This window comes from Canis aureus, chromosome 20, assembly GCF_053574225.1.
Source record: "Canis aureus isolate CA01 chromosome 20, VMU_Caureus_v.1.0, whole genome shotgun sequence".
Taxonomy (NCBI): domain Eukaryota; kingdom Metazoa; phylum Chordata; class Mammalia; order Carnivora; family Canidae; genus Canis; species Canis aureus.
This window is the reverse complement of record NC_135630.1, coordinates 42,508,804-42,532,788: the sequence shown is the minus strand read 5'-3', so window position 1 is coordinate 42,532,788 and position 23,985 is coordinate 42,508,804. Positions and strand designations below refer to the sequence as shown.

Here is a 23,985-nt window from a genome sequence, read left to right as displayed (position 1 = left end):
TCTACATAAAACACATTAACATGGGTCAAGTTACTATGTGGCCTCCAGGTGTGTGTATGTATGTATCTATCTATTGATCTATATTTATACATATATGCATACAGATTAAGAACTGTTTTTACATATTTTATAATTTATTTTTAAAAATAAGTTAAACATTTTTGGAACTTCAAAGCACTTTTGTGAACGCAGTTTGAAAACCTGACTTTTCCCCTCTAAGTAGATTTTATAGGGCCTAGAGATGAAGAAGCCTAGTTTTTGTGCTTCCTATTTGCAAATGATCTTAGTTTAGTGCTAAATAAAAAGAAATCTCTCATCATTGATAATCCAGTTTAGCCCACATGGTTGACAATTAGCTGTATTAAGACGGTGATTTCTGCAGTGTCTGGGTTAGAATTCAATAGTGTGATGGAATGATGTCACCTGGTTCTGTAGTACAAGGGTCTTAATATATGTACAGAATGGATGAGATTTTTTATCATATGATATTCTCTTGACATTTCTTTTTCCCTTGAAAACAAGAGGCAATCATAAGGCTCAAATTAACACTTCTCAACTTCCAAAAGCTGCCAGAGATAAGGTTGAGTGAGGAGCTTCCAACAGGGAGGAAAGACAAGATAACGGCATTTTATGTCTGCCTCAAAGCTATACTACAAATCCTGGAGTGTTAGAAAAGGAACTAAAGGGTCCTTAAGAGCTGTGTCATCAAGCCAAAGGAACTAATTGGTTTCAGCTTAGAATTCTGAAATCACTCTCATTTCAATATTTCATGATATTTTATTTTCCCTTAGAATAATTAAATAGTTGCATGTCCAGTGACTTTAACGATCCTCTTTTGAGGAGCTAAGCTCTTCACAAATCAAGGTATCAAGGTTGATTTGTTTTTTTTCCCAGTTAGCATATAGCTGAATTCCATGGTGCAGATCAAAATGGATTACCCACAGTTTCACCTAAGATTTTGTTGGCTGGGTCAACTTCTCCAACAGGGCAGAGAACTTTTGCATTCAGAGGTATTGACCCAGTGGCTTTGTCCTGCCAGGATTCATTAATTTATCTATTGTGTTTTACTAATATAGCACCACTGAGAATTTCATTAGCAAAATCTTCTCTACCTCAGCCCCCAAAAGAATGCAAAAGCAATAGAGAGGTTCCAAACTTTTTAGCCTTAGACTCTTGCTTGTTTTTCATTGGAGATTATTGAAAACAATAATTCTTTCTTGCTTCAGGAAAAGCTGTCAGAGGAAGAGAGAAAACACAAGGAAACTTTGGAAGGTCTTCACATGGTGGTGGATGAGGATTCAAGGAGTGAAAGCAGTAGTGCAGATGAGGGGAAAGAAAACACCAAATTCCTGTTGGAAAGACTGAAAGCTCTAGAGGTAAGAAATGAAACAATTTTACATATTTAAAGAAAAATGACAGTGCTCTGCTTCTTTGATAGACATTGGTTTTAGGGAGTGTAAGTTTTCCTTTCTCAGTTCACCTAGACAAATAGGATTCTAGTATCTCCCATTATGATTCATTTGTCATTGGTGAGCAAAAAGTTAAAATTTGTAGCATTGAGAGTCTTGACCTAGTGATTCTGATTGCAATGTCTTAACAAGTGTACCTAGGACAATAATTCATTTTAAATTCAGTTTGGCCCTCAAAATGGATCAGTACTCCTAAAATTACATGCTTTATGAGGGAAGTGCTCTGTGGTATTTCACTTTGTTTTTCCAGTACCTGATATAATGAATAATTGAATGAAGAATAATTGTAAAACCAATACTCTATAAAGATGACTGCAAAAAAATCAAACTCTTAAGTATTCAAAGCATTTCCAAAAAAAAAACAAAAACAAAAAAAACAAAAACAAAAACAAAAACAAACCTGTGCAGAAGTTCAACATGTAAAACATAAAACAAGTAGAGGTGAAGCTGAGCTAAGGGTACTTTAAGGAGGAGCCACCACAGTCTCCAGAATAATCTGGAACCACTGGTCTTTTACTTAGTGGCCTTTGACATCACTGCACATGCTAATTCCTGAATTTTTTATTTTATTTTTTTAAGTTTAAAAAAATATTTTATTTAAATTGATTAACATATAATGTATTTTTGGTTTCAAAGGTAGAGTTCAATGATTCATCAGTCTTATATAACACCCAGTGTTTATTCCATATCGTGCCCTCCTTAATGCCCATCACTCAGTTACCCCATCCCCCGACCCCTTCTCCCTTCCAGAAACCCTCAGTTTGTATCCTGTGATTCAGAGTCTCTTATGGTTTATCTCCCTCTCTGATTTTCTCTTGTTTTATTTTTTCCTATCTTCTCCTATGATCCTGTTTTGTTTCTTAAATCCCACAGATGAGTGAGATCATGTAATTGTCTTTCTCCGATTGACTTATTTCACTTAGCAGGGTATCCTCTAGTTCCACCTACATGGTCGCAAATGGCAAGATTTCATTTTTTGATGGCTGAGTAGTATTCCAGTTCATAGCAGTCCTCAAAGAAAATTCCAGTTTTTAGATCTTGATTGACATCTCACATGCTGAAAGACTCAGTGAAGATGACTTTTTTAAAAGTTGGCTTAACATCTAGAATAGGGACATAGTTACTTTTAAGCCAGACTACAGTGAGTCCATCTCATCTCAACTAGGTGTAAGGGACTTTCAGCTAACATCTAAAAATAAAATTCAACAATAGAGTCAACAGAGACCTGAAAACTTAATGTGTAAAAACAAGACCCAGAGAAGTCTTGTTTTCTGTGCTTGATTACTGCAGTTCTGCCTCCAATCCACCATGCTGTCTATAGTGAGCATGCCCTTTTTATACTCATTTCCTCAGCAAAGGGAAAGCAAAGAAGTTAAGACTATGGATTTTGGAACCAGACTCCCAAGGTTTTGTTTGAATCCCAAACAAAACAGGCTTCACAAAACAGGCTCTGTGCCTCTATCTACTCAACTGCAAAAATGGACATCATAATAGTAACCTACCTTATAGGGCATTGACGTGCATGAAATGAGTTAATATTAGTACAGTGATGCCTGGCACATGGTCTCCACCATGCCCTTACTCCAAGGCTCTTGACTTCTGTTATATCATTTTTTTTCTATTTACCTGGATTTAGTAATTAATATAAGAACTATGAATGGAAAAATTGAGCTACTACACACTAGAGTGACTCAGGGTGGACAGGTTGAGCAAGTGATACCAAACATGGGGAAAAACAAACAAACAAACAAAAAAACATGGGGCTGAAGAGAAGTTAACTTAAGAAACCTCTGGCAGTGCCCACTGGGGCAAACATCCAGGAATCTTCCCTGTCCCCTCAAAAATTCTCACATTTGTGTCATTTTAAGAAAGTTACTGAGCAAGGTGGAGAAGCCTTCTTAAAGGAGACTGAGGCTGAAATCTGAGAGCTTTGAGAAAGTCATAACTTCATCTAGAGTTTGAATTACCTAGATTTAATTTAGAAATGTTTGGTAGTACAATTTCTTATTTCCCTAGAACCATGTACTTAAATTGTTAGTTTTATTCCTAATTACAGTAACAATTGCTCTTAGTTCATCTAATTGTCACTGAGACAACTTTGTGAAGAACATTTTATTTAATCAAGCTAAGAGGTATTTTAAAAATATTTTTGGCAGCTAATATTTTCTAAACCCTCATGGAGTAAAAGAGAAGCAGTATTATTTTTCCTTTCACAGAGATCTTTATACTTCAGGCAACACCTCTTGTGTCCAGCATTAGTTGCATGCAATAGATGATATATCTAAGTGCCATTAATCCCCACAATTTTAATTCACAGAAATATTTTATTTTCTAAATTAATTTCTTCTGGTCATTGTCATTGCTTGTTTCCTAAAGTTCTTTGTTCAATACTAAGTTAACTTTCTCCTTACCCACAATTCTTACTACTGTTTGAACCTGATCTTTAGTTAACTGTTTCTTCCAAGTTCTTCAGCTACAGGGCATTTCTCCCTTGCCCCTTTCTGCAACTTCTTTCCCAACCTGACAGAGAATATGGCAGCTCTTTCCCATGTGCTTCTTCTCCCTCCGCTAAGGCCCCATCACTGGTTATGCAGGGCTCTGTGCTCTGTCCCTGAACCCCACTCATGGTCTCATTCCATGCCATTCACAGAGCTCATCAAGGTATTTTGCTAAATAAAACATTTACCTTCCAAAAAGAGCTCCAGGGCCAGTAATCAAAGTAATGATTGATATTCTCTCTCCCACCTTCCTCTCTCTTTTGTCCTAGCAATTGTTTTCTCTCTGCACGGTACCTTGGTTTCAGTAACTTTCAGTTGTTCAGGAAGGTCAGCCATTACCCTCACCACCCAGTAACTATTTTCCCTGGGCCTAAGTGATAAGATTTGTTTAGGGTCCTGATGTCTGGTGGGGGAACCATTTGCTATATTTTATATATGTGCCATAAGGGCCACATGGTTGATATAGATGCCACTTGTACATTTTCTGTAGCTTTTAAGTGCCAGGTGTAGTGTTTCCTATGTTTTCTAAAAATTTTGGTTTTCAAGACATGTGTTTAAGAAACTGCTTACTCAACTTAGTATCAAGCTCACTATTTTCAACAGCACCACCCTTTCAAAGGCCATGTCTATCAAAGGACCACCCCTTTCTCTCATCTCATCCCTGACCACTGAGTCAAGGGAATCTCCTAGACATGACCTCCACAATGCATTGACTTGACCTTATGTCTTCTCTTTTCCCTCATGTCTGCCCTGGGTTTTGGCCTTAAGCACCAGATTTGCTTATGGGCATGTTCCTTAAAATATGTGATTTGCTTGTCTCAGGCATCTCTCTGCACATTCCCACTTGCCCTTTCTAATCATTCATTGACCAGCTTCACAGCTGACTAGAAATCAAGCCGGACATGCCCTTTGCTCATTATCAACTCCCACAGCATCTCTGATTCCCAAATTCTAGCTAAGGGGGAGAGCAGGACTGAGACAACCTGGGAGTTCTGAGCCTCCAGGTAAGTGCTGATGCCTTAGCTATAGCCTCAAGGTCAGAGGAACTTGGCTTCTTATATAAAAGATTTATTTTGTGCAGAAAAACATGGCAATTAAATGTGCTAAAGTGATAACAGTGTTTTCTACTTAGTTATACCTTTCCATGAAAGTATGACAATTAAAGTGCTAAGCATAAGCATTTTTGTTAATCAGTAATTCCATTTTAAAATGAAGTAGTTAAAAATAGTAATTCTCTTTTTTTTTTTTTTTAAATAGTAATTCTCAAAGCTGTCTGCACATCACAATTTTATGTTGAGTTCATAGTCAATAGATAGTTACTGAATACCTTCTATGGGCCAAATGCTAGGAGTAGATCAATTTCATGGTCCAAAACCCCAGTGAACTGCACACTTAAATAATAAATAAGTGAGCAAACAAACAAATAGAAAAATGAATGCCTCTGAATAAGAAAAAACAGGTGATATAGTCATCGGAGATCAGATAGAAACAAGAGAGGTGTTTACCTACAATGGCAGCTGATTACCAGGCTATGTAGGCACAGTATAAATAACACAAAGGAGGGGTACCTGGGGCCCCCCATGTCTGACTCCTTACTCAGAGGGAGAACTCGGTTCTCCCTCTGCCCCTCCCCCCAAGAGCTCCTCTTCCTGGGCTCTCTCTCCCTTTCTCTCTCTCTCTCTCTCTCTCTCTCTCTCAAATAAATGAATAAAATATTTTTAAAATATATAAATAAATAACACAAGGAGACAGCTGTATGAAAACCTGAATGAAGCACAAGGAGAAACTACATGTGGGGAAGCCTAGATATATAGTGGAAATGTTGGCAAGTTAAAGGAATAGAAGAAAGAAATTTACCCTGAAACACAAATATAAGGTTAAAAAATGGGAGGAAGAAAATTAAGAGGGGTACACAAGGACCAGACCCTTTAAAGCCTTATAGGCTACGGTCACAGCAAGGACTTTGAATATAATTGTAAATTTAAAGGAAAGCCATTGGAAATTGTTAAGCAGGGAAGTAACACGGTCCAACTTGTGCTTCGGAAAGACAACTCTTGCTGATTGGTGGTATAAAAGCAGGACAACAAGTCCAGGTAGGAAATTGTTTTAGATTCTAGATGGAAGTTGTTAGTAGGCTAGGTCTAGGCTAGTAGGTCTAGAACAGGCATCTAGGACTAATAGGAAATAATAGCATATAATAATACCATTAGACTAGTAGACTAGAGGGGAATAATGATGATGACAGTGGTGGAAGTTCTGACATAGAGCTTAGTATGTTCAAGCACCATTCCAATCTATACATATACATACTATTTTAATCTTTATAATAACTAATGTGAGGGGAGGTGGATATGATTATCTCCATTTTACAGATGAGGAATGTGAGCCCCCAAAAGTTGGATAAGTTACCCAAAGTTATATAGTCAGTAAGTGTGAAAGTCAGAATTTAGACTCCACCATGGTTCGATTATGCTCTGCTGATAAGAAATTTGGTCATGTAATTATGTGTTGAGAAGTAGAACCTATTGGAATTACTGAAGGATTGGATGTGGAACATAAGAGAAAGTGAGAAGTCAAGAGTGACTTTTAGGTTTTTGGCCTTAGCAAATGAGTATGGAGTTATAGCAGATTTCTGAGGAAGGCCAGGCTCAGAGCAGAGGCAACTTGAGGAATGGAATATATAATCATCAGTTTGTTTTGTCCATGTGAAGTCAAGATTCCTACTAAACATTCAAGTGATGATGTTTGGTAGGTAGTTGGATTTCCAAGGCCAAGGTCAGGGCTAGAAATATGGATTTGAGAGCCATCAGCATATAGATGGCATTCTACGCTGTGGGACTTAATAAAGCCACATGAGACATAAGTGGAAATGTAGACCTAAAGAGGGCAAAGGACAGACCCTTGCAGTGCTCCTGCATTAGAGGTCTGGCCGATAAAGGAGAGCCATCCAACAAGCCTGTGAAAGAGTCATTAGTGAGGTAGAAAGAAAATCAGAAAGGTGAAGTGTCAGAGAGGTCTAAAGATGAAAGCATTTCAAGGGCAGCCTTGTCAGTACCACCAACAGAATAAGAAAGATAAAGCACAGAATCCATCACTGGCTCTGGCATGAGATTGGGAGAGCTAAAAGCCTGACGACAATAGTTTCTGATTGGAGCAGGAAGGACGGCAAGGAGGTGGAGACAATGTATACAGATGGCTCTTTGGAGGACTTTTCCTGTGAAGTGGAGCTGACATGGAGACAATCATGCCTGAAGGAGAGACATAGTACAAGAAAAGCTCTTAAAAACAGTAGCAAGAAAAAAACAGGGCACTATTTAGGGTGCACTGGTGTACCGATGGGAATGATCCAGTGGAAAGGACAAAAGCCATGATGCAGGAGGGAGAAATAGAAATGTTGGAGTGAAATCTACAGGGGGTGAAACTCATGCAGAAACAGAGCTTCTGAAAAGTTCAGATGCCTGGTGGACAACCCAGGAAACTCCAATTCTTGAAGTCTAAAATGGAGAATCGGGATGCCTGGGTGGCTCAGCAGTTAAACGTCTGTCTTTGGCCAGTGCATGATCCTGGAGTCCTGGGATCCAGTCCCACATCAGGCTCCCTCCATGGAGCCTAATTCTCCCTCTGCCTGTGTCTCTGCCTCTCTCTCTGTGTGTCTCTCATGAATAAATAAATAAAATATAAATAGATGATAGATAGATAGATAGATAGATAGATAGATAGATAGATAGATACGAGAATCAACGTGTGTTGTCATAAAGCCCTGTGGGGGGTTCAGATGCACAGCCAGGACTCAGAACCATTGATAGAGTCTTCGAGTGATATTAAAAGCTCTTCAAACACCTTAGTTCCAGTTTAGTACCAAGCACAGTCTTGGATAGAATGTTACCTGAATCTTCAACCTCGGATGCAGAAGGCCCACCCTCACGTGCTCAGTGCCAGGGAGCCTTGGAGCCTGAGGAGAGCTTGTGATCATAGCAGCTTCTTCTACCACCTTGCTTTGTCTCTTTGCTGATGAGAGAAGGTCTAATTTCTTAGCATTCCCAATTGACTTTAAGTTCTTGCCTTCTCCTTCCTCTCACTTGTATCCTCTCCTATCCTAAAATGACATAAAAAGACATTGTAAAAGTTATAAAGACACATGCTGGTGGTAGTTTGAATAGAAATCCTTAACTGTTTGCTTCTCATCTTTGAATTCTATGACAGTCTGCTGACAGGTAACTCCAGACATCCCTGTCTTAAAGCATCTGGTATATATCTTTCTCCTGATTAATTTGTATCCAACTCTAGGTCACCTAGCAACAATCACTAAGCTAGGATTAGAGACAAAAACTCCTCTTTGACAAAGGGGCTTGAGGTTAAAAAAAAAAAATCCTGTGTCAGTATATAACTTTATGCTAGCAATTTTCTGATTATAAAAGTAGCAGCCACATCATAGGAAGTTAGAAAAATATAAGGCAATAGAGAAATTGTAATTGTACCCTCCAGAAATATCTCCTATTGACATTTTGGCATGTGTATTTCCATTTTGTTTTCTGTTGTACTTAATCAAATTAGGAAATCATGAAATATCACTTTATACAGTTTAGTAGCTTGCTCCTTCGTGTAATATATCAATACTGTTTTTCCATCTTACTCAGTTCTTAAAATATTATTTAACAGCTTTGCAGAAATTTATCAAATGAATGTGGAGTACCATTTATTTAATCTCTTTCTGTTGGATCCTTAGGTTGTTGACACATTTTCGTTATTATAATGTTGTGATGAGAATCTTGGTACATAAGCCTTTTATATATATATTTTTAATAGAATATTAAAACTGACCATTTTTTAAAAGTTATGCAAGTAGACAGATTTCTTCATATCTAATTAAGAATAAGTGACTCTCTCTCCAGAAGGGACTCTGATGGGGACAGCACATGTAGGGAAAAGCACCCAACCCATCCTTTAAGGCACCATCCTTGTTGCTCAATAAAATGAGGATAAAATGAGAGGAGGGTCCACAGGCTGCTGAAATAGTTTCAGAGACCTGAATCTTTAGGAAGAGTTTAAAATGCAGGCAGTCCTGTTGTTCTTTTAATTGCAAGTTACAGAGGCTCTATTTAGGTTGATGTAAGCAGAAGCAAGTTCATGGAACTAGAGATGGAGGTGTAACTATGGATGGAGGCACAAGTGAATACAGAGGTTCAGACATGTAAGGGAGCTGTTGCCATCTCTCAGCTCTGCTCTCCTCTAAGTGGTTTTCATTCTTACGCAGGCTCTCTTTACGCATTGGGAAAAATGGCAGCCAGAAGCTTCCAGGTTAGTGTCCCATTAAATCAGCAACACCAGTGAAAGGACTGTTTCTCTTTCTAGGAGGTCTGTGAGAACTCCTAGACTCTGGAGAGGGATGTCATTGGCATGTGTTCACATCCTGGCTATTGGAGGGTGGAGCATCTCAACTGACCATCCCATGAATTCTGTGCTTTGGCAAAGTTCTAGTGTTTGGATTATTTAAATGTCAGAAATGCTTTCATATCACTCAAGAAGGTAGGTTGTTACTTAGATACAGTCTTACCCTTTTCTTGTATGGTATCTTCTTTCTTCTTCTAACTTCTCCTTCTCCTCCTCCTTCATCTCCTCCTCCTACCTTCCTGCTCCTTCTTCCCCTTCCTTCTTGCTTCTTTTTTCTCTTTCTCACTCTTTCCTCTCTCCCTTCTTTGGCATCTCTAGGCCTGGGCTGCTACTGGATTCTGGACTTAGAAAAGATCCATGGAACATTTTCTCTGTCCTAGAGACATATTGTTGGAAGGCAGACAAAAATATACTAGTTGAAAAAATGAAAATAATGCATATGACAATTTCAAGGAATGTTAAAAATTGTGTACAAGAGTCCATGAAGCACTGAGGTAGAAGTGCCTGACCAGATTCTTATCAGAGAAGGCATAGAGATAAGGTGCCATTTGAACCAAGCCTTTGAGGCTTCATGCAGATTTTTTAGACAAAAGTTAAGAGGAGAGACAGAGGGAATTGCCTGGGTAAAAGCACAAAAGCCTGAATAAGTCTCAAGGAGCCACCAGCAAGTTGGCCTGCCTGAAGCCTGGGGGACTTATGGCCAGAAATTAGACTCAAAGCCTTGGCCTGTCCTATGAATGCAAGTGCATGGAGCTACCTATCTACCCAACACATATATATTAAAGCTAATATTGTTTCTTCTACTTCTTTTTTTTTTTTAATTTACAGAGATACAAACATCTGTCTACAGATGTTTGTAGCTAACAGCCCCTCGAGTTCTCAAGGTACCCTGGAGCCGCAGCTTCTCTTGGTGCTTCAGCCGATCTTCACAGCATAAAATAACATAGCCAAATAAACACACCAAGGGGCAGTGCAAACAGTTCTGAGCCATGAGGAGAATATTTATGACCTGAAAACTTAGGCCCCCACTGCCTTCAGAGCGTAGAAATACGTGCATGCCATAAATTGAAGTTGTACCAATCACCAAAAGCCTTTGATCAGCGCTCCTTGTCTTTCAGCCTCTTTACTATTGATGTGAAAGAACTGAACCTGCCTGCAATTTACTCTCCCCGGTAATAGGCAGCTGAGGATCCCTCTTACCCTGGGTTTTGTTAGCATCTACAGCGCTGTTTTACAGCAGCCCTTTTGGCCTTTTAGCTCCTGGAAGCTTGTTCAATCAAGACATAACCTTTTATCGGTTATGACCAACTGCTGAGGGGAAAGAAAGCGTCCTCAGTGGGAGGTCGTGAGCTCAAGTATTAGGGCACCTGTCACTGCAGAGCATCATGGGGCCAGATTTGGGTGATAGCTTGTTGGAAACACCTCAGATGGCAGCAAAAAGCCAATATGTCAGGAATTAATCTGCATAAATGTATTACTTTGCCCTACTCAGATTTGTGTGGGAGCTTGTAAGGAAACCCCAGATCTTAGAAAAGGCCAATGCATCAAGGACTAATCTCCATAAATATTCTAAGAGCCATCAAAGAAGAAAAATGAACCATAGAGCCAACATTAATTGTGCCCACAGATAATTAGAACAAAGTGTTGTTAATTGTGTGTTGGTTTAATGTTATGTAGCTGTGGCCTTGTTTTTTTTCACAGGGAGTATAAATTTTGATGTCAGAAACTGAAAGCTGGCTGGCTTGATTAATCAAAAGGCCTCAGTTTGCTTACTTACAGCCAATTAGCATTTTAATCCTTACTCTACAAAGTATGATCAAGCTTAGTATGTCATGAGTATAATTGGGAAACAAAACCCCAAATCTTGGTTCTTTTTCCACAGTGGGTGTCTGAGCTGTCCTAGATGTGATGCTTCTAGGTAACATACCTGAGTGTCATGAATGAAAATTAGAAGCTGTGATTCAAAAAGCAGTATGATTGATGAGCAGGCTCAGTTTCAGAACCACAGCATTCTATAAACTCTGATGGTTTACCAGGAGAGAATGTTACATAGCCTTGGGGGAAAAAAGTAGCTCCAGGATGGGGTCCACAAAAGTGCCCTTGTTATGTGGATAGGTATTACCTTTAGCAGCTGAGTCAGGAATATGTTCACTCTAACACTATGAAGTGTTGTAAGGAATCCACTTAGTCTGATTTCTCATGGCTGCCTTCTGAGGGTGATCTGATTCATTAGCATTCAAATCAACCCCAACCCCAGAGCCTTGCTACTTTGGAAGTGAGAAATATACAGTTTTATTTTTTACCAAAGCAGTGTGACCAAGTGCTACAATGAATTGGGGATTTTCAGATTTGAACGTGGGAGGAGCGATTATAAATGCAAGGTTCCATGGGTGCAAGGGTCTCTACAGTATTAGTTTGGATAATCACTCCAGTTTCTGAATTATCTAAAACACGCCTTTGCTTTTATTTGTTAATGTAACTTTGAAAATGTAAACATCCTCCACATGCTCAGTAGCATTTCTGGTTTCCTAATTGGAGCTCATTAGTTATAGCACATGGAGAGTAAGTGCAACCACTCTTTTAGACTGCAGTGTTCATAAGTATTCACCTAATACAGTGGAGTGGGACTCCTCTAGAAAGCAAGTTTCTGCTGTGCTTTTAAAGAAGGTGTGGGTTTGAAGAACGTGCCTACTGTTTGGTGAGGACAGTGTCTCAACATAGCAAAGGAAAAAAGAAGAAATACTTTTAAAATTGCAAGGGGGACACCTGGGTGACTCAGTTGGTTAAGCATCTGACTCCTGGATTTGGCTCAGGTCATGTGCTTAGGGTGGTGAGACTGAGTCCCGTATCATTCTCCCCACTGGGCTTGGAACCTACTTAAGATTCTCTCTCTCTCTCTCCCTCTGCCCCTTCCCTAGCTTTCTCTCTCTCTCTCTCTCTCTCAAATAAATAAAATCTTTAAAATATCAAGGAACATGATCAGTCTGGAAATTTTGGATCTTCTTTCTCAGGACAGAGGCTTTTCCTTCACTGTGTCTCATTTGAGGTCACAGCCACGGGAGCTTTCATAGAAACATGAAAAACACCCTTTCTTGTGGCATCATTATTGTTTTTTGCTTTCTGTGTGCCTAGGGTAAAAGTCAAATTGGTTTTTGTAATCTCATAAAATACCAAGATGATCATGAATTCGTTTAGAGGGGACTGCTAGAAAGCAGTCTGGGGGTGGGGGGGGTGGGGAAGTAACTCCCCTGACTGAGGGGAAGTAACTCTGTAGGTAATTCCAGCTTACAAGGAAAGGCAACTATGGGCAAAAGGCATATGAAGTACAGATGTTTCTAAATCTATAATGATAAAATAGGTTCCTCAGAAATCCAAATAACCAAAAAATCTGCCTGCAGTCTAATTTTATGAGAGAAAGACAAATAAGAAGACAGATTGTTTCCCCCAAATGCAGTGTCTGAGTATTTTTTGAGTTGAATGTAAATTTTTGAGTGCAGACCCCATTTGTGGCCTTGCCCAATTCTCAGTGCCCCAAAACTGATCCCAAGGGCCTTGTCACAAAAATGTAAAGGTTTCATGGATCATCAGAAAGAATCTAAATTATACTTGTCATTAAGTAATTATAAGTTTTATTAAATATATGCTGACTATAATAATGATAATGTAACAATTATATAGCATTGCAATTTCTTGTTGCCAGCCAGATGTAAATTTGGTAAATTCATCAGTAATACATTTTTGAGGAAAAATGTTTTTTAAAATACTTACTTGATAGTCTTATATGAATCTTAGACCTGCAATTCCAAAAAAGGAATTAAAAAATATTTTTAGTAAGGTACATACTAGAAGTAACTGTATAGTGAACAGATTAAAGTTTGGTCTTTTTTAAAAAATATTTATTTATTTATTTATTTATTTATTTATTTATTTATTTATTTATTTATGAGAGAGAGAGAGAGAGGTAGGCAGAGGGAGAAGCAGGCTCCACGCAGGGAGCCCGATGTGGGACTCTATCCTGGGACTGCAGGGTCTCGCCCTGAGCCAAAGGCAGACGCTCAACCACTGAGCCACCCAGGGATCCCAAAGTCTGGTCTTTTTTAAAAAATTAATTTTTTATCATATATCCACCTGTTACAAAATGCCAGTTTTCAAAGAGCTCGAAAAGAATTCTTTGTTCTTCTTTCTGTCCTGTCACTCTTCTATCTTCCTTCACTTACTCTCAGACAGACATATAGACAGACACCACAGACACACACACGCACACCTCAGATGCATATGTATTGCACACAACTACAATGCCCCATCAGACTGCAGGGGTATCTGAGAGTGGACCTTACCTTAGTGGGTCATGTGACTTATGAACCATGTGCCCGTCTGTTTCCAAACATACAGACTTTTTTTCCCGCTACTAATCCTCATATTTACTCACCAGCTTTTTCACTTCTCATCACTGGGGTCTCTATCCTTCTCCCCCACCACATTTTTTTTTTTGCTGATTTATCTGGATCCTCATTGCTTCTGAGTTGGGATACCAAACATTCACTGTGGCATAGTCCTTTTCCTTTGTGTTTGCCTCTCCTTCCACATAATGAGTTGGTCAGAATGAATCCGCTCATCACCTTATATTAATCTGATATTTTAGACTCTAAATGTGATTAATTTGTGCTAGGATTACTTTCCACTTGCCAAAATGGAGCTGCAAGGAGGAGGGAGGGGGCAGCAGAATGTTGTACCCAAGTCTGTAGTCATTTCTAGAACGAGGGCTTCGGGTTCCAGCTGGCCAAGATTTGCCTCTGTGCTGATGTCTTTCATCTTGGACTTGGCACGGAGGGCCTGGAGGATGGGTCTCTTTTCACTCACCCTCTCCTTTGAGGGTGTCCAAATAGCTTGTCACCATTTGTCACTCCACCTCCTAGATTCCCATTCGGTCCCCAAACCTTCACTCTGAATGGCCAATTTATGTTTTCTCCAACTGCTTGTCAGTGAGGCTGTCAGCTGCTGCTGTTTTCTCTGTTCTCCCCCCCCAATGCCCCTCTGCTGCTGGAGGCTGTGCTTCAGGGAGTCCTTAAAGCAATTCTCTGCTCTCTCAGCAGGCAGCAGCCCCTTTTAACTTCTCTCCACAGCTATTTGGGTACCTGCTGCCAGCTGCTCTCCGCACATAACCAGCTGAGATGAATCACATTGCAATGAGCCACAAACCTGCATATAGCCAAACTTGTCCCCCATACCAGCCATTCATAAAGAAGCCCACTTTCCTTTGGAAGGCTCATTTGCATCACTGCATCAGGAAAAGTACAGAGAAAAGGTTCAAAGGAAGTAGTAAATGAAGTAGGATCTGTTTTGGTGATAAAAGCAATAAAGCCATCACTGCGGTCTACCATTATCTTAGTCAGCCAGTAGTCACCTGTCCCATTCCCCTGCCTTCCCTGTATCCCTTGGGCATTCATTCTGGAGGCACATATAAGATGCCAAGGAAGTAGGGGAAAGCTTCAAAGGCCCCCATGCATCTCAGGTCAGGGCGATTTCAGTTTCGGTAGCAAGTTGGTATATCTCAGCCCTGGAGCTAATTTCATAGCAGAAAGTTTTACATGAATCCTTCCTAAGGAGTAATAAGCAGTTCTCACAGAGCAACCTAGAGCAGGTGACAGCCGCAACTGGTGATGGAGTGCAGTATATTTATCCTCCAAAATGTGGTTTTGTGAATTCACATTTCCTTCACCTGGGACTTAAGTTCCAAAAGAACACAAGTGTCCTGTCAGCACTCCCTAGCATGTGGGATCCTAGAGGCTATAGACAGAGTTATAATTTCAGCCTGAGTCCCTGTTGAATAGCACCCATGGGCTTGAATTGTGATGTTTGCCTAAATCTCCAGGACCGTGGGCTCAATACCGGAATACAGAGGCATTGAGCCAGAGAGGGACCCTGCTGAAGTGATGGTCAGACAATAGTCATGGAATTAGTCTGTTTTCCATTCATGGGCTGTGGGGAATTGTGCTTTATCTACTGAAGGAGTCATTTTATTTTGAAATTACACATAATTATTAACACCGATAAACCAAGAAATGACAAATCCCAGGGTAGACCCACCTATTTTGCATCATTTCTAGTTTTTGTTTATTCTACTATCAGTACATACACTAGCATATCTTATTTTTAAATCAGCACTTCTGTGCAAACCATTTAATGACTTTTAGGCAGAGTTAACTAATCCATAGGTCTCTTTTTATTTTTTTTATTTTTTTTATTTTTTTAAGATTTATTTGTTTATTCATGAGAGAGAGAGAGAGAGAGAGAGAGAGAGGCGAAGAGACACAGGCAGAGGGAGAAGCAGGCTCCATGCAGGGAGCCCGACGAGGGACTCCATCCTGGGTCTCCAGGATCAGGCTCTGGCCTGAAGGCGGCGCTAAACCACTGAGCCACCCAGGCTGCCCTCTTTTTTATTTTAACACCCAAGCTAAGAGGTTTAAAAAAAAAATCCTAATGTTAACAAGAAAATGTGTAATTCTTCTAGTTTTCCCATTTAATTTCTGTGTCTCAGCATAGTTGAATTTAAGGATTGTCCCCTATATTTGAATCCACATGAAACATATGACAAACAAGTAACCTTTTAAACCAACTCTGATCCTCTGGATCAGACATGCCCTCGGGAGAATGGAGTCTTTATTGTATGTGTAGGAAACGCTTGTTCATTGACTTCATCCACTTTGCTCAATGCCTTATCACTTTCACTTTTCAAAAACAAATCCTGAGATAATTTGGCCTCATATATGAACTTCTGAAGGTGATAAAACATTTATGAAGTGAAGCTACTAGCTCACTTTTTCAAGTTTTTACTTATCTTTTGGCTCTCAACACAGAAATTAGAGATGGTTTGGGGAGGTGGGAGGCGGTGAGTTTTTAGCACCCACTGAAAGATAGATGGCATTTGAGGGCAGCTGTTTCCCGTAGGGTCATTATAAATTCCAAAGACCAGCAAAATATCATCATTACTCATTACCACTGAATTAAATCCGGGTGTTCACTCTGAAGACAGTTCTGGATATGGTATCAGTTGCCTCTTTTCCTCTGGATGTCCTAAAAGGTCACCTACCTTGGCTCTGCCAGAGGACAGCCTATTTCTTAAAGAATATCTGGCTGAGTACCTCACCTCCAACTACTTTTACAGAAGTAGACTTAGAAATTGATTATGGAGCAGGCTGAGAGGTGATCTCATGGCCAGCCTCCCTTGCCTTCCCCTCCAACTGACAGCATGTGTTACTCTCTATATCACTCATTTACTCTAGTTTTAGCTCCTTAACCTTACTCCAAGAGTCTAATACTAAAATGCAAATATCTTGGGATAACTGTCACATGAGTCTGAATTTTCTGACAACACCAAGTGGAACTTGCCTTTACCTATTAGCCAAAGAAGTAAATAGAGCCAAATATCCTCTTTGGTTCTGGACTTGTCTGGACTTTGAAATTTCCCTGATGTTGAGGCAACATAGTAGAAAAAAGTCAGAGTCTGAAGACTTCAGCCCTGGGTTCAATTCCTGCTCCCATCATTAACTTTGGGGAAGTTTATGTCACTCTAAGTGACAGTTACTTTGTTTATAAGTTGGGGTAAAAATACAATATAAATGGATTAAATGAAAAAGTATTTTCAAATGCAAGCATAAGGCATGGCACTATAAGAGGCAAAAGAGGTGCTGCTTTTTTTTTTTTTTTTTTTCCTTTTAAAACTGAATAGCAGAATCTTAAGGGTTATTCCTTTAGGTAAAATGGGGCAGTTTTTTCACCCAACTTGTAGGAAAAGTGACCTTTTAAGTATATTAATTCTGGGTTCTCTGCTCTTCTAATAGCTAGTCAGGCATCCAGATGATGAGATAGTATTTTCATCAGTCCCCAAGTGCTTACAGATCCTCTTTTCTGCTCCTTAGGCAATTTTATTGCTACCACTGATTGCCACATCCTCTCTGTCACTTGTTCAGACCTCCTGTCTTCTTTGTAAGTGAAGGAGTTCGAGAAACCCCTGACAGTGTCTGATCACCATCCCCTCCCCCTCCTTCCCCTGCCTCCACAATGCGATAAATCATATGCCAGTATTTCATGCTGTAGGTGGGACTGGGCAAGACCTGTCACCCCCTTTCCTAGGGCCCTAATTTCCTTAGGGATGTAGGTGTAGGGAGGGCATCATCCACAATTCCCTGTTCTTGGTCTCTGAGAGCCGATAGCACAGCCTCTCCCTACCAAATGTGCAGGACAACTGGCCAACTCATGGCCCATCCTACGTACAGATGACCTTGAGGTCTTATTCCTGTTGTGTGACTCACAGCCCAGGTCCTATCCACTGTATTCATACTGCTTATCCCGTAGCTCTGCCTTTGGAATCAGAGCATCCTCACTAATCTTTGAACTCAACCTGGGCAAAGTCTTCCCTCAGTCCCAGTCCTTCATTCATCTTGGTTTGGCTACTTTCCTCAGATACTTAGGCAAATATTCTGTTCCTCTTCTCTGAAGCCCCAACTCCACCCTCAACTATGTCCTCTTTGTCCCGGGAGAGCACTAGCTCCTCAACTGACAGTGGTGCTTAGGAAGAACCCCAGGGCATTTTTACCATGTCCATAAAGTCATTTCCTCTTGTTTATGCAAAAACTTGCTATATGTTTCCTTACAGTAGTGTAGCTAGACATTCTCAAAATATGGCTCCCTTGTTTTGACAAAGCACAAATCCTCAGGTTCTCCTCACTGGCAGAGAACGTAAAGGTTTTGTTTAGCTCCCTGTCTGCCTACATTGGGGTACCCCCAGTGGCAGAAAAAGTAATATTTTTCAAAGCAGCCCAAAGCTGTGTGCTCTAGGGGCTGAGCACCTGGCTTAACAGAGAGCCTGAATTTGAATCTAGGGTACCATGCTAGCCAGACACACATTCTTGGATCAGTTAGTTATTCAAACTTTCTATGCTGTATTTTCTCCATGTTTAAATTGAGAATAATAATGTACCTAATACAGAGTTGTTAGGAAGATGAAATGAGGTAACAAAAACTCCTTAGCACAGAAGTTGGCACAAAATAGGGATTCGATAAAATGTTAGCTCAAATTTTATTTAGCTATCATCCATCTCTGAGTGGCTTTCATTTTTTAGAATTACTTCTCTGAAGTCTGTCTTTCAAGAGTTCTGCAAGACAATGCTGTTTCTGTCTCCTGAGGCCACGCAGGACAGTTTCATTCCTCTTCTTTGACAAGTTGTCTTATTGAGGGACAACTCTCATCACATATCCTCCAAGATTTTTTTCCTGTAGGCTAAGTAGCCACAGGTTCTTCTGCTATTGCTTTATGTGACACGGTTCCAGGCCCTTCCCCATCTTGATGCTTCTTCCTGATTGATCTCATTTTCCCATATGCTTATTGAATGTGAATTTGAACGTAGCTCTAGGTCCCACCTGAACAGTAAAGGACAGAGCAAAATTGTCTCCCTCTATCCCCTCTGCACGTGCTATACAACTGGGAAAGCACACCGAGTTTGTGCTCACACTCTTGACTTAGGCTGAGGCTACTTACTCAAAGTCTGTGACCCCTGAATCCTCTCTGCAGCCATGTGCTGATACTGTGTCTTTTCTTTTCCTTCTTCTTGCATGGCTGTTTTTTTTACTAGAGTGTAAGGCACTGTGTTGACTTAAATTTTACCTGGTTGGATGTATTCCAGTGTAATCCATTGCTTCAGACTCTTGGGGTCTTTCTGGATCCCAAGTCTTTCACCCCAGGTCTGTGTCCTCCACCCTTCTCTGTGTCATCTGCAGATGTGTTGAAAAAGGCAACTCTTTGCATTGCTGAAATAAGAAACTTTATGACTGTCAATATAGTTTTCATAGCTAACTGAACTCCCATGACAACAAATTGTTATTTTACAGGTTTGTTTCCTTCATTTGTATAAGGAAGGGGTTGAGCAGATGGTCTAAGATTTCCTCCAGCTCTGTGCATCCATGTTATCACACCTCCTTACCATACAGAAATAAACATCCTTATTGCCAATTGTGATTTACCGGCTTTAAAGCTAATGGTGCATTTTTACCTTTCAAGTGTATATTTTATTTTGGGTGAGGTTAGAATGGACTACATTTCTGTTGATAGCCGATCAGAGAAGATATTTTACATGTAAACCTTACAATGAAATTTCCATTATAATCTAATCTTAGTTGTTAAGCCGTGAAAAATCCTTACTTCATCGGTAGTTAAGCCTTCAATGGGAAGATAGGGGGAAATGTGATGGTTTATCAGTAGACAAATCCCACTTAGACAAGTCTAGACAAAGCAGTGTAATTTTGGGCTTTGGCATTGTAAAACTCAATTCAGACCTTTTCCTACTTTAAAGTCCAAAACTGGGAAGCCTCGGTGGCTCAGTGGTTTAGCGTCGCCTTCAGCCCAGGGCGTGATCCTGGAGACCCGGGATCGAGTCCCACATCTGGCTTCTTGCATGGAGCCTGCTTCTCCCTCTGCCTGTGTCTCTGCCTCTCTCTCTCTCTCTCTCTCTCTCTCTCTGTGTGTGTGTCTCCCATGAATAAATAAATAAAATCTTAAAAAAAATAAAGTCCAAAACCCTTTTACTTGAATTAAATTGATGGGTATCATTAAATTATTACAAAATAATAAGGTATTTTATCTGGGGATCATCAGATTTTTTTACTTATATTCTCATTTTAATGATTTGATGAAGATGAAGCAGGTTTTGCCAAACTATTTATTTGGTCCTGCTAAGAGTTACTGGCCCTATTGGCATATAGAAACCACTTAGTTCTGTTAGGGGTAAAAAGTCACCTAGGAATTTGTGGTATAGTTGATTACTTTGACCTGGTGAACTTTGCTAATAAATGCAGCTGGGCAACATTTAAGTCTGACTTTTGCTTGATGTAGCAGAATGCCTGGCTGATCATGTCATCTATTGGAAATTAAGGTTGATTGGCTTCCATAATGAATTATTTTAATCAAGCTTTTGCCCAGATTACTTTAAAGTGTGTTATTCCCCATCCACCTTTAAAGCACATCATTATTGTGATGTCCAGAATTTTCAGATCTAAATATACCTGCATCTCAGGAAATGTGGGCTCATGTGTTTAGTCAAAGTTACCAAATAAATATAGGCCATTACACCAAAATGCAAAGTTTTAAAAAATGAATCTAAACAAGTGATTCTAAAGCTGTGGTTTTGGACCAGCAGCATCTGCATGATCTAGGACCCTCTTAGAAATGCAAAGTCCCAGGCTCTACCTTAAACTCACTGAATCAGAAATGCTGACAAGTATGGCTAGGATTTTTTTCAAAAGTCATCCAGGTGATTCTGATGCAAGCTAAAGTTTGAAAATCATTGACCTAAATTATTATACCTAATCACTACTAATAAAAATGTTTTCAAGTTTAATGTTAATGAATAAGGATGGGTAATTAAGCACCTTCATTTCTGTTTGTCAGTTAAGACTTGTTGATTAAAACCTCTTTTAATGCACCACAGATAATTAAACTGTCCAACGTGGGTGAACATATCTAAAACACTTTGTTGCCTTGAAAAATTAGTAAGGGACTATAACACACACATTTGAGATAAATCATATAGTTATAACTGTTTAATTCAGTATTTTCTCATTTAGAATTTTATAATACTCAAATACATTAGACCAAAAGAGGAAGTACAAAGGATCACAACAGTGGTGAATGATTACAGTTTTGACAACCTGATATATAATATATAACTACAATAGTTTCTTTAATTAATAACCATCTGTTTAATGAGAAAGTATATTTGTGTGCATTTTGATGGATAATGACAGAGAAATGAGTTCAGGGGTTTTTTGGTTGCAAGTAACAAGAACAACAACAAAATTTGAATTAGCTTAAGGAGATAACAGAATTTGTTGACTCATGTAAAAGAAAAGTCCAGTGATAGCAGTCAAGTCTCAAGCATTGCTGGATCCAGATTTCAGACAATGTCACCAGAAAACGTTTCACTGTATTTTCAGGTATGCTGCTCTTTGGGTTATTCCATTCTCAGACAGGATCTTTCAAAAGGTAGTAAAAAGAATCATTGGTTGCACCAGATTTCTGTTCTAAATGCCTAGCAGCTCCACTGGATACAATATCATTCCAACTAAAGTCTCAAGACTTGCTCATACTACATAAACTTGGAGTCCATTAGACGGTGCCAATTGCTGGCCCATTGAATTCGGCTGTAGCATAACTATGAACCGGCGAGGTAGAGTGAGCTCTACCCAAACCTGTGTGGACCATGAATGAGAAAAGAGTGATCTACCAAAAGAAAATTGAGGTGAGATGCTAGAGAATGGTACAGTAGTTGCTGGGCAGGTAAAAACAGCAGAAATGCTATACTCAAAGGCAATAACAGAAAGGAATTTTTTCCCCTTAAGTATATTCTCCAATAGATGTGCTTATTTTCATGCCAAAAATAGCCATGTGATTTGGGGGGAAGGAGTGCTAAATTGAGTATTAGCAACCTTGGTCTTTTTTTAAAGATATTTATTTATTTATTTATTTATTTATTTATTTATTTATTTATTTACAGAGAGAGAGTAAGGATAGGGGCAGTGGCTGGAAGGGTCAGAAAAGATGGGGTAGAGGGAGAGGGAGAGGAGCAAGCAGACTCAGCACTGAGCACAGAGCCAAACGAGGAGCTCAGTCTCACAACCCTGAAATCATGACCTGAGTAGAAATCAAGAGTCAGATGCTTAACAGTCTAAGCCACCTATCTGCCCCTGCAGCCTTGTTTCTAAGGATGTGTTTTGCTCCTGAACAACTGTGGTGGCCCACTGACTATGTGAACTTGACCAGCTTTCACTCACTGTCCTTCATTTTCAGATCTGACAGTTTGGTTTTTTAGTATTTTTGCTCTCACCCGCATGTAGCAGTTGAAGAATCAGGTTAGAGTAGGAGAAAATATTCAAAAATTTTGATTCATAAAAAAAAAAATTTGATTCATATAAATGCAAATAATGAAGTAATGTTTATTTTCATTATTAATGTATTTATTAGTATAAAAGTAATTTAATTATAAGTATAATAGTTTATAAGGTAATTATAAAATAAATTCAAAAGAAGAGTTAAAAATTGCTCATAATTTTCACTTTCACCATAGTAGTGTTGACATCTTGTTTTCTTATTGTATTTTTGTTCCTTTATGATTTTCTTAATTACAATCATGTGGAATAATAACAGACCCAAATCTTTGAAAATAATATATATTTACTAGTTACTTTTTAAAATATAATATCTCAAAAAACAAAATAAAATTTCTCATCATAGGAATCTATAATAAGTTATTTCATTTTAATGGCTACATAATATACTGTCAATGATATATCATTGTGTTACTTGTTTGTAGGTTATTTAGCTTACATTTACTTAATTTCTATATCATTTTCTGTTCCTGGAAGATTATGTTTAACTGGCATTTACAGGCCACAGATTCATGCATGTCTTTCTATTTGATATACTTAAAGCATAAATACCTCATGAAGGTCTAGGAGTGCAGCAGTACAGGCCACATTTGTTGACTGCATCTGCGGTCCAATGTTTCCTGAGTCCTAGTTCTTGACCAGAGCATGGGTTCTGTCTTTGGGACTGTCTAGTATCAATCCCAGTTTAGTCTCTTCCCATAAGTAAATCTAAGGATTTACACCTAACACCTTGGGTGCTTAGTAGGTAAAATGGGCCCTTAGAAGCACTTGTGCAAGCAGAGTCCCTTTAATGCTGATGATCAGTAAAGGGCAAGACATAGTCAAGCATCTAGAGTCCACAAAAGAGTTGGGAAGGTTTACCCTGACCCCTCTTCCGATGGTATTATCTTCCTCTTCATTAATGAAATACACATCTGTGAATGAAAGAAGGCTGATCTCAGGCTACAGAGATTGCTGAAGTTGTTGCAATTTTGACTTTTCCTTATTCAAGCCTAATTTGTGAGTGGCAGTTCTATTACTTGTACACAAATGAGACTCAATAAAATTTTCAATAAACTGCATTATAATAGTTGTAGTGATCTATCCCATAGAATGCCTAGCCCAGACTTCTAATTATAGTGGATTGCCCTCTTGTCTTTCCTAATTTATAATGTCAAGATGTGTTTAGTTTTAATAAAGTAAGCTGTAGGGAGAAGACTTAGGATCAAAAGTTAAATGTTTAAGGGTTTTTAAAAGGTCATTTTTCCACATCATCACTATTAAACAAATGAAGAGGCTTGTAAAATTTCTTTATTATATTTTATCACTTGTCAGAGGACACGGATGATTTGATATCTTAAAATGGAAAAATTAAAGAGAATATACACATGTATGCAGTCCTCCTGCCTCCCACCATAGTTTAATTTAAAAACCTCTTAAAAATGAACTTTTAAAAATGTGAATGCTGCAGCAATACTTGGAGGAATGAGAGGGAGTGAGGGCAAGGGATCAATCCTACAACCAATTTCCATCATCTCTGTTCACCTCTGTCCCATAAATAACACCTTCATCATCAGTGAAAGCCATTTCTCTCCCTTTCCCTCCCCCTTTCTTTCCTTCTGCCTTCCTTTCTTCCTACTTTCCCTCCCTCTCCCCCAAGTCTCTTTCCCCACTCTCTCTACCTTTCTCCAGTAATGCTATATTTTGTT

The 23,985-nt window shown here is 39.2% G+C and overlaps 1 protein-coding gene across 12 annotated transcripts in view; it reads left to right on the top strand.

Moving 5' to 3' along the window:
* NCKAP5 (NCK associated protein 5) overlaps nucleotides 1-23,985 on the top strand; it is a 964,576-nt gene that overhangs the window by 684,304 nt on the left and 256,287 nt on the right. For all 12 annotated transcript variants that reach the window (XM_077861464.1, XM_077861463.1, XM_077861465.1 and 9 more), the window contains one exon: nucleotides 1,227-1,376. In XM_077861464.1, coding sequence (XP_077717590.1) covers nucleotides 1,227-1,376 — 150 coding nt within the window. The remainder of the gene's footprint in view (nucleotides 1-1,226; nucleotides 1,377-23,985) is intronic.